Here is a 19,707-nt window from a genome sequence, read left to right as displayed (position 1 = left end):
CAATTCATGATTAAATGACAGGACAGAACTGATGGCTGAATAGCCTATTTCTATATCTATGTTTTATAATTTTATGATCTAATTTTAGGGGGAATATTCATGCCGAGAGTGGTAGGAGTGCAGAACGAGCTGCCAGTTGAAGTGGTGAATGCGGGCTCAATTTTGACATTTAACGAAAATTTGGATAGGTACATGGATAGGAAGGGTATGGAGGGATATGGTCTGGGTGCAGGTCTTTCTTCTTTCTTTTTTCAGCATTTTTATTAACATTGAAATTTCACATCCAAAATTACAGAGCACATGTTAAAATTCCAAAAGTTACATTACCCTTAAATCACATCATTGCACCCAAGGTTCCTCACAATTTAATCAAACAGATTATATTGTAATATTTTGTTATATATATAAAAAAAATCTAACCCCACTGCCAAGACAGAAACTGTTTGGCCATAAAAAAAGAAAAACAAAACCACAGAAGTCTTATCAGAGAGATAAATTACCTCATTGATCAATATTTCTACATGGACTTTTACCCCCTCCATAAATCTTCGTCCGCGAAGCCAAGCCAAAGAGACATATCAAAGATTAGAAAAGAAACTCAAAAAGGGTCCTCAGAGTATTTGAAAATTTACATGCGAATCGGAAATTGAGCATCTAATCTTCTCCAAGTTTAAATGTGATGTCACTTGGCCATTGAGCGTGAGTAAACAGGGTAATGTCCCTCCATCTGAGCAACATCGCCCATCTGGCCATAAGGGAAATAAAAACTAATACATATAGCTTGGATGTCGTTGGCATTCTAATCATTCTCTCCAATAACACCAAATCAAGCAGTTAAGAGATTTGGCTCAAAATTAACTCTTTAAAAAGTGCAGAGTAAGTTTGAAATACTTCGATCTAATAATTCTCAAGACTCTGGCATGTCCAGAAGGTACAGGTCAATCGCACGAGGCAGAAAAATAGTTTGTCTCCAACTAGATGGGCTATTTCTGTGCTGTCGTGGTCTCTGGTTCCGTGGAGATGAAGATGGTGAGCTGTGGGTCTTAGTTGCGCAGGTATGGAGGTCAGGGTTGAGGAAGGGATGAGATGTGTAGGTAAGCAGTTTGCTTCAACATGACCCACTTAAGTCCAGTTCCCACAATCAGCCTGGTATCAGTTTGGAGAGGTTGCACAACATAACTTGAGTGTTTTTTTTCTTTTTGGCTTGGCTTCGCGGACGAAGATTTATGGAGGGGGTAAAAAAGTCCACGTCAGCTGCAGGCTCGTTTGTGGCTGACCAGTCCGATGCGGGACAGGCAGACACGATTGCAGCGGTTGCAAGGGAAAATTGGTTGGTTGGGGTTGGGTTTTTCCTCCTTTGCCTTTTGTCAGTGAGGTGTTAGTACCAAAACAAAAACACTTGTCACTGTTACACTTCTAAGTCATGATCCCTGACACCCACTGAGGTGTATGAGACTCTGAATTGATTACAGAAGCATTTTCACAGCTATCCTACTCGCATATAAAAATGTTGATTGGCAGAATCAATACAGCTCCAGTTCATTAAAATATATTTTACCTTTAACAATTATTCACTGAGATTTGTCATTGAGGGGAAGAAAAAGGGGAGATTTTATTGTTAAAGTTTGTGTTGTTTATATCACTTACACATTTGAGGAAACCTGGCCTAAGATGTGTATTCAATAAGAAGAGGTAGCATTTACCATAGCAGCTGTTTGGGTACCTATCATTTTTTTTTTGAGTGGAACACAATTCTAACCATTTCAATAGGGAGTGCACTGCCGGGAGAATTTGCTGGGGTTGTCAGCAATTGATGTGAGATCAATTATTGTTTTAACTATTAGTCTAATCCTAATCTTTGAGAGTCATCCTAATGTTTTGACTCTATAATCCTACACCCCAGCTATTAGAAATAGCTAACTAATTAAAGTTATACAGGAAGCTATGACACCTTGGGCCAATTTCTTGTGGAATCTCATTGATCTGAATTAGGTTGTTAATAAACTCAGCCTTTGTAATTGTATTTCTGTGCATCCTACACAAAACCATTTTATGGATTTTAAGAGGTCAGTATTAAAGAATAATCAAGGAAGCAATATTTGTAGGTCCAACATTAGTGTTTGTGATGGGACCCTCAATGCAATCACTGATCCAATAACCTATTCCATGTGGACTTCTCCGTTCTTCACTTACAGGAGCTGCATTCTGGTGTTTACTTGACATCGTCCCCATTAAGAATGAAAAAGGAGAGGTTGTACTGTTCCTCGTCTCTTTCAAAGATGTCACAGATAACCGAGGAAAAATCCATCAGGGAGAGGGGAAGGAAGGTAGGAGTGTCAGTGGTTGACGTTCTTTTCAAGATTTTATGCAAATACTGTCACTTTTGCTCAGTCTCAGAACAATCAACTTTGGCAAAGTTTGATTTATCGCTTGTGGATTAATTGGCCACATTCTCGTCCTGTTCAGAAGCTCCTTGGAGCCGCCCTGGTGTCTTGAGGCTAGTGAAACCCAGGGAGGTTTGCCATCGACCCTTGAATGTATTCTTTGCCATTATTACAATTAATAATTCATTTGAATGGGATGGTAATGTAATCACCCGAACAAAGCAATACTTATTAACTTGTAAGCTCTGGTAATTATATAGTTCTTGCCATTATTATCTATCATAAATCAGGAGGAATTCAGTGGAACAATTAATAGAGTTGCTGCCCCACAGCTCTAATGACCTGGGGGGGGGGGGGAAGGGGACAACCCTGACCTCTACTGCTGTCTGAGTGGTGTTTGCATGTTCTCCCTATTGACTGCATGGGTTTTCTCCGAATGTTCAGGTTTCCACCAATAGCCGATTGATCTTCAAGATAAGCTCTGTCCCAAAGGCTTGTGGATCACGGACTCCGTGATGAATGCTGGTTCAGGCAAATGCAGGAAGTTGACATAAATAGCATTAGCAAGTATTGGTGGTGATGGGGCTCCCATGCAATGTTCATATTATCCACAATAATATCTTGAAATTAAAGGTTTTCTTCATCTTATATATATTATATATATATTATATATATATATTATATATATTTTATATATATATTTTATATATATATTATATATATTATATATTATATATATCTTTCTTTGGCTTGGCTTCGCGGACGAAGATTTATGGAGGGGGTAAAAAGTCCACGTCAGCTGCAGGCTCGTTTGTGGCTGACCAGTCCGATGCGGGACAGGCAGACACGATTGCAGCGGTTGCAAGGGAAAATTGGTTGGTTGGGGTTGGGTGTTGGGTTTTTCCTCCTTTGCCTTTTGTCAGTGAGGTGGGCTCTGCGGTCTTCTTCAAAGGAGGCTGCTGCCCGCCAAACTGTGAGGCGCCAAGATGCACGGTTTGAGGCGTTATCAGCCCACTGGCGGTGGTCAATGTGGCAGGCACCAAGAGATTTCTTTAGGCAGTCCTTGTATATATATATATATAATATATATACACAATTTAGAGTTTATCCCACTTCATCATTTCACGATTCCAATATATTTTTCATGCCTCTCTCTGTAAAGGTTAATCTTAGTAATTTTTACTCTATTCCACACTATTATGCATTTTTAATTGTGGTGCCATTATTTAAAATCAAAATGCCTGAAGCCCATCACTTTTAAAGCAATGATTACAGACTGTGGGAAATCACTGACAATTATTCAAATATTATTCTAAAACCTCTGACAATTGGTCCATGATGTAACATGTCAGCAATTACCAACATTAAGATTTAGCTCAGACATTTAAAGGGTAATATTTTGTTTAAAACCTAACTTGCTTTTTAATTAAATCCATAATATTTCTTTATCATTTGGCTACTGGTGTTTGTGGAACTGCTTTGTGATATTGGCATTTGAGAATGTAATGAGTTCATAATAACATTTAATTCTGACACTGATCTATTTTAAAAATACAATATCTGGTTAAGGAGTTTTGTATGATTAATATTTACTAATATTGCAAGAATTAATTTTATCACATTGGGCCCATATATATTTCCTATTGTGGAGCAAGATGTTTTTTCGACTGTGAGTAGTCAAAATGGTGGTGCTGTTGTAATGGCAATGCTGCCACTGGGGCAGACCCATGGAGAGCGCTCCCTGCAGGGTCCAACTGCCCAGTCCAACTGCCGTTGGCTCTGTACGGGCTTTAAGCGGCCCGTTAAAGGAGCTGACGGTGGTTTTTAAAATCCTGCGACCACAGGGTCTGTGTCCAAGGTGGCAGCGCCTGTGATCGGCAGCGGCCACAAGGGGTTGCAGACTTTGGGGGAGCATAGGACTGACGCAGGGCACCAGATAACGGGGAGACTGCGGAGGAGCAGAGGAGATGACCTACGGGATCATGGTGACCATGGCTACACGCCAGAGAGGGCTCCGAGGCTGAAGAACATGCAAGTGGTGGGCTGGTGGTGACTCTAGGTGAGGAACCCATGCAGGCGGCTGGCAACTGCTCAAGACTGGCTGAAGGGGCGCCAGGTATCAGAACCGAGATGCGAGAAGGTGCCCAGGGCACTGAGGGCTTCCTGGTCATGTCAGAAGTTTGGATCTGGATCTCGCATTGCCGATGGTTGAGACGGAATGCTGTGAGGCTGCAGAGGCGCTGAAGATGAATCCACGGACACTCATTGGCTCACCTTTTCTTCTCTTTCCCTAACTGAAAGGGCACCGAGGCAATTGTGCTGATGGGAAATCTTGGTCTGCCTTGCAGTAGACTAAAGGAAACTCTGTGTGATATCAGATTATTTATTTTATTGCATGACAATAAAAGAATCTTGAATACCATTGGGTTCCGCATGAGCAACTAAGAGTGGAATTTTACACTTCAGACAGTCATCTCACAGCTGGTATGGAGGCAGATGTGGGTGCGCTATGGAGTAGAGTCCCTTCAGAATCACATTTCAATAGGATGGTAATAATTTGGAGATGTGACAAGTCCTGTGTTCTCTAATCTATGGCCACCTTGAAAGACCTGTTTCCATTTTCATGTATTTCCATAACGATCTAGCATTGATAGTGGCACAATATTTTGTGCCATCAATTGTGAGGTGCTTTTTTTATTCCCAAGTAAATAATCCCATTTTAAAATACCTTATTGGCGATATTGGTTCAGGCAATGAACTACAGTGATGGGAGCTGCACGATTGTCAGCAATCTGCGGAAGAGCAGGCAAAATTGATTCATTCAAGACATTCAGAGGAACCAAACATCTTCTCCCAATAAGAGAAAGGTAATTTCTCCAGTAAATGCAATAAGTGAAGAATGGTCATGTTTGAAACGAGGAGCATGAACTCCATCTCAAATCACTGACTTCGATGTAAGCACCAAGCTTGATTGACTGGAGATTCACTCATTCATCTTTCACTCTCATTTGCAAGAGGTTACAGCTTTCAAACCCATTGGTTTTCCAGTTTCTCAACATAAAACCACTCAAATCTGCTCCCTCAAATTCCATTGGAATCTTTTTTTAAGACAAGCAGCTCGGGCCCACGAGCCCATGCTGCCCAGCTCCACCCAGTTAACCTACAATCCCTTACGTTTTCAAAGGGTGGGAGGAAACTGGAGCACCCGGAGGAAACCCACGCAGACCTGTGAATTCTTTACAGATGTAGTGGTGGAGAATGTGGAGACATTGATAATACCTTTCAGGTATCAATAGATTCTGGCATGGTCCTGGAAAATTGCAAAATTCACCCCACTCTTCAAGATGAGTTGGGGGTGGGGAGGCAACAGAAAGGAAATTGGAGACCTGTTAGCCTAACATCAGTGGTTGGGAAGCTGTTAAAGTCAATTTTCTAGGATGATATGATGGAGTACCTGGAGGGACATGACAAAATCAGCACAGTTTCCTTGAGGGAAAATCTTTCCTGATAAACCTGAGGAAGCCACAAGCAGGCTAAACAAAGGCCTTTTGAAAATCCCTATGACACGGTGCTGCACATGAGCCTGCTTCACAAACGAGAGCCCATGGAATTACAGGAAGGACGGGCAGATCATTGACTGATCAGCGATCCTATTCTGGTTCCGTAGGGGTCAATGTTGGGGCCACTTCTTTTTATGTTGTCTGTTGATGCTTTATTGATTGCAGAATAAATGGCTTTGTGGCTAAGATTGCAGATGATACAAAGATAAGTGGAGGGGCAGGTAGTGAGGAGGGAAAGGAAAGGCTGCAGAGAGACTTAGAATGGATAGAGAAGTGGCAAATGAAATACAATGTTGGAAAGTGTACGGTCATAAACTTTAGTAGAAGGGATAAAAGGACAGGCTATTATTTAGATGGGGAGAAAATTCAAAATTTGGAGGTGCAAAGGGACTTGGGAGTCCTCGTGCAGGATACTCAAAAGTTAACCTCCAGGCTGAATCGGTGATGACAAAGGCAAATGCAATGTTGGTCTTCCTATTTAGAGGAATAGGATACAAGAGCAGGAATGTGATATTGAGTCTTTACTCAGCACTGGTGAGGCTTCATGGAGCACAGGTTACAGTTATAGGCTGCTTATTTAAGAGATGATATGCTGGCATTGGAGATTTTCCTGGAATGAAGAGATTAGCATATGAGGACACTTGGACTCTATTCCTTGGGAGTTCAGAAGAATGGGGGGGGGGGGGGGCGCGCTCATGGAAGCATTTTGAATGTTGAATAGCCTGGACAGAGTAGATGTAGCAAAGTTGTGTCCCATGGTGGGGGGGGGGTGTCAATGATGAGAGGACACAACTTCAGGATTGAGGGTGGCCCATTTGAAGCAGAGATGCAAAGGGATTTATTTAGCCAGAGAGTGGTGAACATTATGCTGTGGAGGCCAGGTCACTGGGTGTATTTCAAGCAGAGATTGATAGCTATCTGAATAGTAGGGGATCAAACATACAAAAGTCTACAGACACCGTGGTTGAAGTAAAATCACAACACTGGATAAACTCAGCAGGTCAAACTGTTTACATAATATAGCAAAGATACAAATACATAACCGACATTTCAGGCTTGAGCCCTTCATCAAGGTACGAGCAAAATGTAGGGGGGAGGTTATGGGAAAAAGGCATGGAGCTGAGTGAGAGAATGTTTCAGCTTATGATGGAATGGCAGAGTGGAGTCAAAGGGCCAAATGGCCTACTTCTTCTCCTATATCTTATGGTCTCATGGCCTTTGTTCATCCCTTCAGAATTTATTCTCACCTACACATGAGGGGGAAATTTACAGTGGTAAATTAACAAACAACCATGTTTTTTTGGGATGTGGAAGGAAACTGCAGCGCCCACAAACACCACTGGGACAGTGCCAGAGGTCCTGATTGAACTTGGGTCCCTGCAACTCTGTGACAGTAATGCAGCTTGCTACATCACTATGCCACACCAAGTCTGTCAGTGCTTCCTTATACCCGTCTGGGACAGAGGGTCAGCGCAATCAGCCCCTCCACATCTCTCCCAGGCAGGGTGAGTAGGGAACCACGAGAGCCGACTCCATTCTCAAGTATCTAAAGTGGTGATTTTCAACCTTTTTCTTACTATTTGCATACCAATTTAAGTAATCCCTCTGCCATTAGGTGCTCTGTGATTAGTAAGGACTTGCTTAAGGTGGTATGTGAGTGGGGGGGGGGGGGGGGGGAATAGTGGAGAACCACTGCTCTAGACCCAATTATTAATGAAATATTTTGCTTGAGAAAAATTGTCATTGGCCCATTTCCTTTGGAGTCATGAAAACTTGCACATAACGAGTCAATTAGGTACGATTAAAATAGTGGTTCTCAACTTTTTTCTTTCCACCCTCATACCACTTTAGGTAATCCCATACTAATCACAGAGCACCTATGGCATTGGGATTACTTAAATGTTACGTGAGTGGAAAGAAAAACTTTGAAAGCCACTGATCTAAAGGCTTAGCTGTTTGGTTGGAATGAACATCAGTAATAAATAGCAGATAGAAATTTGTTGACAATTATAAATTTTATTCACACTGTGACATTAATATTTATCTCTGATTCCTCCAATAATTATTCTGTTTGTATTGCCTTGAGATATAAATATTACAGAAAGTTCATCACTGATGAGCATATGGCAACTTGAACATCAATTACCATCAGAAAAGCCATCCAGGGCACTGACTTCAGTCTATAGAGAGCACTTAATCTAACAAAATGTCTCAGAGTATTGAGAAAAAAAATGATGTGGAGTGGCATGAGATACAAGAAAAGATGATATAAAGCCAGTTTCAGATGTATTTTGAAGGATGAGGATAGCTAGGCATTTTAAGGGGTGGAGAGATGACAAAACAAGCTTCAAACTGAATGGTGAGTGACTTTAGATCTTGTGGGAGGTGATCATCATTTACAACAAGTGAAGTCTTGATAACCAATATTTCAGAGAATTGATGTGAAACTGGAGTCCTTTTGCCCCATCAATTCCATGTTGGTGCAATCCCATACCACCTTTCAGAGTCTCAGCATGGTACTCTCTCATCCAATTCCTTTATAAATGCCCTCTTCATTCTGTTTCCACCAGTTTTATAATTCCACATCATAAGTTTTTAGAGAGAAAAAAATTCTCACATCCCTCCAAATTGTTTGTCTAATGTCACGGTCCTACACCATCTATTAGGTGACTGGCTTCTGTCTATTTACTCTACCAAAATCCAGTGTTCACCTTCTCCAAACCTCCATTGTCCAGGATGGTCAAAAAAAAAGTACATGGTCAAGGAGAGCAGCCCCAGTTCCTGCAGGCTAGCATGACCTCATTGCTGAATCCCACAGGGTCTTTCTGAGAGGTGGTCATTCATTATCCTGCAGAATTTCCTCAATCCATTTCCAATCAGCCCACAAGAGAGTGGTCAGTAAATAAATGATCCTGACCACCCAACAAAAGGTCTACTGACTCTGTTTCCCCCCCTCCCCTGCCACCTCATTGCGTACCATTGATATATTTTCTCCTTCTTCCCAACAGAGGAGAAGCACAAAAGCAAAAAGGGAGGTGGGTCTCATTTCAGCGCCGCACGTAGACAGGGACGAACAGTCCTCTACCATCTAACCAGCCATCTTCAGAAACGAGACAAGAGTAAAGTTTCATTGAATAATGTGAGTATGTCCTTTACTATGTACGCAATAAGTGTATTACCCTGTCATAAGATGAGGATGAATGACAGCGTCTCCTAATTTGTAAACCATGGCTTGAGATCTTCTTGTGTACTTGCGTTTATTCTAAAATGGTTCTTTTCTCCTTTTTGTTGAATAACTTTGAAAAAAGTGAGAAATTGTTGAAACCTAAATGCATATCCAGTGATGAACATCCTGGTGAATTTTGATCAGAACCTTCAGTGTCAGGATGTAGAATGGGTCCAGCCCAGGACACAGCTGATGCACAATCTTTGTAGGTCAAGGAAATGGCAATCCTCTGTGAAATGAACATATGCCTTTCCTGAATACATATTGTAAGCCTTGCATTACCGTAAAGTAGCTATTGAGTCCATAATAGGAACACACACAGAACAGAATTTAATATCCTACACTGAGCTGGCTGGTGAGCCTGTTCGATCATGCACTGTTGAGAAGTTATGTCTGAAGTTCCTGTTGTGTTGTGTTTTGCTATTTAACTGCAATCAGCTTTCCCTAAAATGTTCTTCCTAGCCCTCAATGTTCACACCCCTGTGGGTTCTTCCTTTGCCTTATCATCTTCACTTGCACTCAAGGTTCATGGCCCTACCTTACTCCAAACCATCAGACTGTAAGAGAAGAGAAGGGAAGGTTGACCCAATTGTTACTGAAATATTTTATTTGAGAAAAATTGTCATTGACCCATTTCCTTTGGAGTTATGAAACCATGCACATAACGAGTCAATTAGGTACGATTAAAGCGGTGCTTTTCAAACTTTTTCTTTCTGCCCACATACCAACTTGAGCAATCCCTTACTAATCACCCATGGCATAGGGAATACTTAGTGGTATGTGAATGGAAAGAAAAAGGTTGAGAACCACTGCTCTAAAGACATAGGAGGCTGCCAAAAGAATATCAGGAAGCTTCTTGTTGGTAAAAACACAGTATTCTCTCTTTCTTACTCAAACCCACCTCCCCAAACCAGATGTTCACTTCCATTCATCCTACCCTGTGGCCTGATCTCTCTTATCCCTCAATCCACTTCATCCCTTTGTTCTCCTTCAGAGTGTCCTGCCCCCGAACTTCTTCCTACAGGCTCCCTTCCTCTAGCTCTCATACCCTCCCCACTTTGCGGACTGGCCATTTCTTTCTTTCCCAGTGCTGATCACCTCTTTTCCTCCCCTCTACCTCACCCACGTCACCAGTTCTCTCTCTCTCTCTCTCTCTCTCTCTCTCTCTCTCTCTCTCTCTCTCTCTCTCTCTCTCTCTCTCTCTCTCTCTCTCTCTCATCCTCTGCATACTCTCTTCAGTCTGGAGATAGAGGTCAAAGAGTGTACTTTATATAGTTAAAATAAAGATACAGAACTAACGTTTTGGTCTTGAGCTCTTCATCAAGGTATAAACAAAATGTAGGCAGGCACCCAAAAAAAAAGTAAGGGGGGAGCATGAGCAGGGGGCAGAGCACCATACCATAGGCAGGAGGTAATAGGTAGATAAGGGAGAGAGGGCACACCATTAAAGAAAGGGAGGGGGTGGCTCTGTTAATGGAGAGGGAAGGGGATGGAGAGCTAGAGAGAAGGAGGAGAGAGGGAGAATGGGGAGTAGGCAAAGGGTGAAAAGAGCCTCTAATTATTTAGCTACTGAACTCTTTGTTCTCTAGTACTTTGCTGATGTTACACAGATTCTGCCATAGGTGAGGGATGAGGTAGGTGTGCATTTGGCTGGGTGACAACCTCGGGGCTGTATGCTTTCAACAAATGGGAGAGAGTTTCTCAGTGCCATTCTAAATGCTGCTTATCCACTTTGAGTAGGTATGGGCCACAATTCTTTGGAAGTGGGGAAGGAGAGAGGTATTGGCAAAGATCTCCTCACAGGGCAGTTCAGATGTCGTGGACTGTTTGTCACGCTTGGGACTCGGGAAGTTGTGTGTGAGGTGCTGACTTGGATAAGTTTTTACTGTGTGGTCCTTGAAACCTTCCTTCAGCATTAACTTCCTTGCACCAATATTTCTGGTGATCTTGGTGCTCGATTAATGGGGATAACAGCAGATTAGGTGGTTGGTCCTTGAAACCTTCCTTCAGCATTAACTTCCTTGCATCAATATTTCTGGTGATTTTGGTGCTCAATTAATGGGGATAACAGCAGATTAGGTGGTTGTCAATGGTATGTGTTGGTTAGACAGATATCCTTATAACATGTCAATTAAACAACGACATAATCTAACCGTTGCCAATACCTGGATCACTGTTTTGTCATGAGATCTTGTACTTGTCCCTCTGTCAAAACCAACCGTAAATTGTATCAAGACCATGCTCCAAGGAATTGGCTTTCCCCTTCTCCCAGTTAAAGATTTGCCCAAGAATTTTTTTTTTTCCTGGGATCAAAGTCATTCAGTAGGATCAATTTGACTCCCTTCGAGGTGAGTCCTTCTAAGAATGAGGGACCTTCCATCATTGGGGCATTTTTGCTCATGTCCATAGTGCAAACAATCTACATTTGTGAACAGAGCATCAAGTCCCTGAGCTTCCAGACCAGTTCATCCCTGATACTAAAACCCACCCTCTTGAATTTTATGCACCTCTTCTTGTTTGCCCTTCTAGCAGTAGTATACCCACCACCTTGTCTTTGAGCTGCTCATTACATCTCACTCAAGCCAGTTATGTCAACATCAAAGAATCTGGACATTGATATTCTGTGGGACTGTCTGGAAGGATCATGATGAGTCCTTCTGTGCCTCTCTGAAATGGATTGAGTGAGGGAGCCGAGAGGGGTGGTTGGCTGGCCTTCTGAGGGACTTGATTCCCTATCCTACTGGGGGCCTGTAACAATGCCATTCCCCTGACCTGACACTAGTACCATTTGCTCCGACGCTCCAGCCCTATTATTTCTGCTGCTCAATGACAGCTTATGAGGAGTTTTCTCCAGACTGGAGAGTGAAGAAAGCATGCAGAGAAAGAGAGAGAGAGAAAACTGGTGAGGTAGAGGGGAGGAAGAGAAGAAAGAAAGAAGTGGCTAGTCCACAAAGTGGGGAGGATATGAGAGCTAGAGGAAGGGAGTCTGTAGGAAGAGGTTCAGGGGCAGGACATTCTGAAAGAGAACAAAAATAAAGGGATGGAGTGGATTGAGGGATAAGAGAGATCAAGCCACAGAGTAGGATAAATGGAAGTGAGCATCTGGTTTGGGGGGGTGGGGGGGGAGGTGGGTGTGAGTAAGAAAGAGAGAGAATACTGAGAGCTGACTTCTCACCTTTCCACTTATGAGTGTTAACAGTATTATACAGATCTATTAAATTACACCCTCCGTTTCCAAGGAAACAACCTAGCCAAACCCTCGTGACTAAGTTTCCAAAGCTCTGGTAGAACCTTGGAAGTTCCTTTACAGCTTATCTCATGCCAGCACATTCTTCCTGGTAAAGGATGAAATTGTACATCACAAATGTTTTGTAAGACCGCAATGTCTGGAAAAATCTCAAAAATAACATAATTACTCACCTTCTGGTCATTTACACTGCATGCCTTTAAGTTCCCGTTCACGTTAGTCCCAGTGCTTTTATGTGGTACAACATGGGCCGAGTCATCAGATGGATGTTGAATTCCTGAAGTGAGTTTTGCGGTGTGATTTAGACTGCAGGCTTCCCTCAAAGTATAAATCGCGGTACAGAAACTGACTAAAAATTCCTGCACTTTCCTTTTTAGACTGCCTCTGTAGCAGCAAGTTTCACTGATTGTGCCGTTATGTGCCTGCAGTCGAGAAACCTGAATGGTCTGTACCTTAGCAGAAAGCAGAAACCAGTGAAACATCAACAGTTTTGAAATGCACTCAGTCTGAAGCCTAAGAATAAGAATTTCACACAAAGTAAACTAAGGAGACAGATTTTCACGGGACCCCAATGAAAACATAATGCCAATGTAGTTAACTTTTTAATAATAATAAAAATTATTATTGTGTTGCTTTCAGAACACACTTGAAATTTGTCCTGAGTTTCAGATTAACAATTCCTTTTTATGGTGGGGGGGGGGGAGGTGTTGGGTGGGGGTGCTGCTTGAAACTGTGAAAATCAGCTCTTTAAACTCTCCAGTAACAGAATTGTAGTGAAGCCAACTGGCGTGATTCAAAGCAAGTTCCACTCTGTTGAAAATTTCAAAATAAACTGCTTTGTGTCATAGTAAAAACTTTGCCACTTGCATTTCCCCTCTTTAACCTTCTATCAAACTTCCCTTTGCTGGAAGGAATGTGGTGGTTCTGACAACATCGCTTCATGCAGAGCTCATTTGTGTCACACGTTGACAGATTGCGTTAGTAGGTTGTGGAGCAAAGTATAATTCTCCATCAACTTCAATCAGTCAGAACCAAAATTAAGTAGACACTCTCTGGTTAAAAGCAACCCTTTTCATTAATGGCCCGTGGATTGAGAGTTTTTGGACTACACACACTTCTGAAATTGAATGTCCTGCTGTCTGACCATCTCTGCAAAGTGCAATATTTCAGGATTTACTTTAATTGCATTAGGTTTTTTCCAATATAAAGCTGTGATTTATTTTGAATGGCTAATTATATGAATTTTGCAATTAATGTGCATTATAAGTTAATGTATAGCCTTTATAACAGATTTAAGCAAAAAATGCTAAAACAGTCCTTTAGAAATATGTCCACTGAATCGACTGTATGGAAATTATGATCTCAATCACCAATTGTTCCCGTCTGTCTTCACATCTGAGTCATGTGGACATAGATTTGGGTCTGTTGAAGAAAATATGGTGGTTTGAACACATCCACTTTCCTACTGGGTTGCTCAGATTAAAATTTCCCATGCCCAGTATCTCTAGATGCTGTACACTTAAGAGTATTGCACTGATTTCTGGTCGCCTCATGACAGGAAGGATGTAGATGCTTTAGGGGCAATGCAGATGAGAGTTCCCCCCCACCACCATCTCCCCCCAACCCCCTTGCTATCCCGGTCACCTCTCCATTCCCTGTCTCATTTCTCACAGACATGATAAATTCCACCTAGTCCCTCATCCTATCCAATTAACACTTTTTGTTGGTCTGGATTCCTCCCCCATTGCCTGAATTCTCTGAGACTTTCTGATATCTCCTGATTCTGCCTTTTCTGATTTTTACTTGAAGAAGGGCCTAGGCCTGAAACGTCAGCAATATAGTTTTTTTTTAATCAAAAAGATCCTAGATGTTGAATAAACCAGCTGAGGTCCTCCAGCATTTCTGTGGTTTTTTTTTTTAACTACAATCACAGCATCTGCAGCCTATCATGTTTCTCTCAGATTTACCAGGATGTTGCCTGGATTGGAGAACTTCCCCTAAGAAGCAATGTTGACAGAGCTAGGGCTCTTTGCTTTGGAGTGACAAAGGATGAGAGATGACTTAAAAGAGGTGTACAAAATTATAAGGGGTTTAGATAGAGGGGACAGCCATCAGCAATAACCGGAGGGCATCTGTTTAAGGTGAATGAAGGAAAGTTGAGGGAGATGTCAGAGGTATGTTTTTTTTACACACAGAACATGGTGGGTGCCCTGAATGCCTTGCATTCAGGCTGGTACAACAGGAACATTCAAAAGACTCTTCGATAGACACATGGATGTGAGAAAAAGAGGGGGTTATGGATGTGAGGTTGGGAAGGGTAAAATTGTTGCGGAGTAGGTTTACATAGCACAGGAACAAGCTCTTTGGTCCATAATATCGGTGCTGACCATGATCCCATCTAATCTCATCTGTCTTTTCAATCTTTCAAATAAGTATATTATGTTGATACATATTTTAAACTTCCTGATCTGGCTGCAGTGAAAAGAATTTTCCTTTGCTGGGATCTCCGTGTAAATAATCTTCAGAATTATTTAAACAGACCAGAAGAATTGACAGTCGTTAGTTATTTTGGTTGAGTGAGGATCCCTGTCCAAAAAGCTTTTGTAAATTGTGATTGGTCGGTGGAGATGCAGCCAATTAATCAACTGATTGGCAACTGCGGATGACCCGCCTTCATTTTGTGTTTCATTCATTAATTCAGTCAACTCTGGATATTGCAGTTAGTTTGTTTACATCTCTTCATTTGTTTTCATTTCCCTCTTTTGTAGACATGTCTTTTTTTCTAGAGTAAAGTTTGCACTACCAATAAGTAGAAATTCTGCCTGACCCACAGGAAAAGGGTTGTATATAATGTGTGTACTCTGACAATAAATCTGAAATCTGGAAGCCTGGCTCATGGATATAGAAACCTTGAGGTAGCAATTCATTGTCTGTATAGTAACTTCATGGGACTGAAATCTGCAAGTGGAGTTTAACAAGTGGTTGTCACTATAAATGGTACATGAGACAAACTACTAATTTTACCCTCTTGTATAACAATGGACAAATTGACTGATCTGAGACAGTACTGTATCTAGCTGTATTACCCCGTGATGTAAAATTGTCTTTATTTGGGCTCCTAGAGCTCTTCTGCACAGCACAGGAGAGTATCCACAAAACCAGAAGAAGATACTATTCTGCACCCCAACAACAGTAGAAATGGTCTTGATGCATAGGAAAGATTAAAAATATTTATGTGCCAGGAATTCTTCTTGTTCCCTGAGCTAGTGCTTTCCTTATGAGTGGAATAAGAGGCAATGTAAGGTTAGAACTGGCAAAAGAACACCTAATGTCTGTAACTGCACACTGAGCACTCTGTCACTCAACAAGTTGGAAAGATCTAGAAGGCACAGCACGCCTGTCATATATGATTGGTTTATTTGAATAAGCTGAAATGTAAAAGTCTTCAAGCCTTTCCTTGCCTTTTGGAAGCTCTGGTGCAGCCACTGCTAACTAGTGCAGTTGTTAGATGTCTTGCTCCCCAGTCAAATGTTCAAATCCCAATACATGAGCATCTGCTCTAACTTCCAAGCTGAGGGGCTGTGGCCTTCTGATGAGGCATTAAACTGAGGCCCTGTCTGCCTCCTGAGCTGGATGGAAAAAAAATCCCACATACCTCTTTCAGGGCAGTTAGTGCCAGCGTCCTCGCCAGTATTTTCCATCTGGCAACATTCTTGATTATCACGCCATTATTACATTATAGTTGAAATGTTTATTGCACAAACAGAGGCTACTATATTTCCTACATTGCAACAAGACCAAACTTAATTGGTTGCAAAGCACTTTGGAATATTTAAAAGGAACATGAAGATCCGTGTATAAATTTAGGCATGCAGCACAGTGAAGGACCTTTCGGCCCACGAGCCCGTGCCACCTAAATTACACCCAACTGACCTACAACCCCAGTACATTTTGAAGGGTAGGAGGAAACTGGAGCACTCAGAAGAAACCTATGCAGACCCAGATTCCTTACAGACAGCGCCAGATTCGAACCCTGGTCACTGGTGCTTTTACAATGTCGTGCTAGCCCTGAGCTAAACGTGCCGCCTTAAATAAACGTCTTTTTTTTTGTTCTACATGTGTCATTATTGGAACAAGAATGTACTTGTAAAGGAGAATGGCAGAGGAAAAGAGTAGATCTTGGAAATGTAAAATAGAAAAGATTGGGATATCTCCACCTGTCAGTCAGTGTGTGTGAAAGAAATCGATGGAATGACCTTCCATCAACAGATCTCGTTCACTCCACAGGAACTAACTGGCCTGCGGTTTCCAGCAGTTTCTCTCTTGATAACATTAATTTCAGTCATGAGTCACGCTAAAGTGTTTTTTTGTGAATTACAGGCCTCAACTGTTCAAAGCTCTTGTTTGCCATGGATTCTTGAAAGAAAGAGAGGGGTATTATCACTTCCCAGCACCTTCTGCAAGTAGTGTTTTCTGAAGGCTGAGATTTCTAGACTTGATCTTCTTAGGAAAGGTACAGTGAGGCACATCTTTCAGAACAAAGATGGGTGGCACGGTTAGTGTAGCGGTTAGCACAACGCTGTTCGAATCTGTCGCTCTTTATGAGCAGTTTGTACGTTCTTCCCGTTTCTGCGTGGGTTTCCTCCCACCCTTCAAAATATACAGGGGTTTTGGGTTCATTGGGTGTAACTGGGTGGCAAGGGCTCGTGATCCGAAAGGGCTGGTTACCATTCTGTATGTCTAAATCTAAAGATGAGCCTTAGCTGTTGGGTAGAAAAGGATTACCCAATAGTATGTTGTCAACCCTAAGTCAATAAAACAATATAAAGTTTCTCACACTATTATTGACTCTGATGGTTTGGAGTTCATTGGAAACATTTTTCATTGTTCCATTCATGTCTGAAGTAAACCTGGTAACATCCCCATCATATTTGAACAAAGAGAGTCTGTGGATCCTTGTGAAGACATCATATGTGTCCTGTTTTGGTATCCTTTTTTGCCTTGTTTGTCATTGACAAGTTTCTGTGAGTGATTCAAGTCAGTTCCTTATTCTCTCTTATTGTTACTCCATTTGCATGTACTCAATGGACAGGAAACTGAAAGCTCCCAGTCAGGAATGCTTGTAAGTAGAACCTGGTCATGTTTTGAGAAGCCCCTGCTTGGAGCTATTGATTAGTGCATAAATCACATGGTTATACCCAGAAAGTAAAATAAAATCACATGGTTATACCCAAAAAGTAAAATAAAATCACATGGTTATACCCAGAAAGTAAAATAAAATCACATGGTTATACCCAGAAAGTAAAATAAAATCACATGGTTATACCCAGAAAGTAAAATAAAATCACATGGTTATACCCAGAAAGTAAAATAAAATCACATGGTTATACCCAGAAAGTAAAATAAAATCACATGGTTATACCCAGAAAGTATTTAAATAAAATCACATGGTTATACCCAGAAAGTATTTAAATAAAATCACATGGTTATACCCAGAAAGTATTTAAATAAAATCACATGGTTATACCCAGAAAGTATTTAAATAAAATCACATGGTATTACCCAGAAAGTATTTAAATAAAATCACATGGTATTACCCAGAAAGTATTTAAATAAAATCACATGGATATACCCAGAAAGTATTTAAATAAAATCACATGGTTATACCCAGAAAGTATTTAAATAAAATCACATGGTTATACCCAGAAAGTATTTAAATAAAATCACATGGTTATACCCAGAAAGTATTTAAATAAAATCACATGGTTATACCCAGAAAGTATTTAAATAAAATCACATGGTTATACCCAGAAAGTATTTAAATAAAATCACATGGTTATACCCAGAAAGTATTTAAATAAAATCACATGGTTATACCCAGAAAGTATTTAAATAAAATCACATGGTTATACCCAGAAAGTATTTAAATAAAATCACATGGTTATACCCAGAAAGTATTTAAATAAAATCACATGGTTATACCCAGAAAGTATTTAAATAAAATCACATGGTAATACCCAGAAAGTATTTAAATAAAATCACATGGTATTACCCAGAAAGTATTTAAATAAAATCACATGGTATTACCCAGAAAGTATTTAAATAAAATCACATGGTTATACCCAGAAAGTATTTAAATAAAATCACATGGTTATACCCAGAATGTATTTAAATAAAATCACATGGTTATACCCAGAAAGTATTTAAATAAAATCAAAATGTGGCTTCTACATTAGAACTTAAGGCAAGAAACTGAACCTGATTAATAAATAGTTTGGACACAAATATAACATTTATGTTTTATGGGGCAAATGCATATAAAAAAATAAAATTCATCGAGGGTCCTTGGGTATAAATGGTTTCTTTCTTAAGCACTCTGCATAAAATCTAAGATTTGCAGCAATTACCTTCATCAATTTAAAGTTTATTATTGCCACAGTTTACTGAGACATCAATGCTCACGCAGAAGGGTTTTCATTTTGAGGTGACAATTTTGTGGCAGCGTAACACCAGGGTTAGTAGAACATTGTTGAGGATTCTCCAAGTAGGTAGATGGATTTGGCAGTTTTATCAATGTAGGTGAGAGCATCAAAAGCAAAGCCAGTAGGTATCGCCAATCCATGTTTGTCTTGCAAAGGTGATAATGAGCATTACCTTGTTCAATGGAGTCTCTCAGCTGAAGAGAGTCCAACAGATCTTCTGGGCAGGGAGTTCCTTCCAGCTTTCAGTGCAAGTAATTTTTTTCAAAATGTTTAAAATCTTAGAGTGAAATCTTAAGTGGTGACATTTCTATGCACTTTTTTTCCTTGTTCTTGAAGGGAGAGATCCAGATAGAGGAGACTCTTTGGTAAATTAGTGGTGTGTGTTTTGTTCATGCTACGAGAGCTGTGGTGTGTGTTTTGTTCATGCTACGTGAACTGTGGTGTGTGTTTTGTTCATGCTGCGAGAGCCGTGGTGTGCTGGACTTGAAGAGAGTGAATGAACAGGGTAATGGGCTTTAATTTTATCCCAAGTTAAGTATTCAAGGAGTTTGGTGTTCGCTGCTTGCACTGAAATGATCCTGGTTGTTACCTTTGAGGGAGAGAGTTTCATACATGGGTGGTTACCTGTATACCTTGGACAGGTGAACTGTCATCAATAAATTACCAGACATTTGATGATACCAAAGACAATTAGTCACTGGAACTTTTAATCTAATTCCCTGGTTTTTTTTTGAACCTGTACTTTTCCACTCAACAACTGTTTATCTATCCACCCTGAATGTATTGTGTTCCATTAACAACCCCACGA

At 40.8% G+C, this 19,707-nt stretch overlaps 1 protein-coding gene across 1 annotated transcript in view; it reads left to right on the top strand.

Annotated features, from left to right (window-relative positions):
- LOC138746674 (voltage-gated delayed rectifier potassium channel KCNH4-like) overlaps positions 1-19,707 on the top strand; it is a 172,920-nt gene that overhangs the window by 74,295 nt on the left and 78,918 nt on the right. The window contains exons 3-4 of the mRNA XM_069904963.1: positions 2,196-2,327; positions 8,953-9,083. Of these exons, the coding sequence (XP_069761064.1) occupies positions 2,196-2,327; positions 8,953-9,083 (263 nt within the window). The remainder of the gene's footprint in view (positions 1-2,195; positions 2,328-8,952; positions 9,084-19,707) is intronic.

The sequence above is a fragment of the Narcine bancroftii genome, chromosome 12 (assembly GCF_036971445.1).
Source record: "Narcine bancroftii isolate sNarBan1 chromosome 12, sNarBan1.hap1, whole genome shotgun sequence".
In the NCBI taxonomy this organism is placed as follows: Eukaryota; Metazoa; Chordata; class Chondrichthyes; order Torpediniformes; family Narcinidae; genus Narcine; species Narcine bancroftii.
This window is presented reverse-complemented; position numbering and strand designations above follow the sequence as displayed.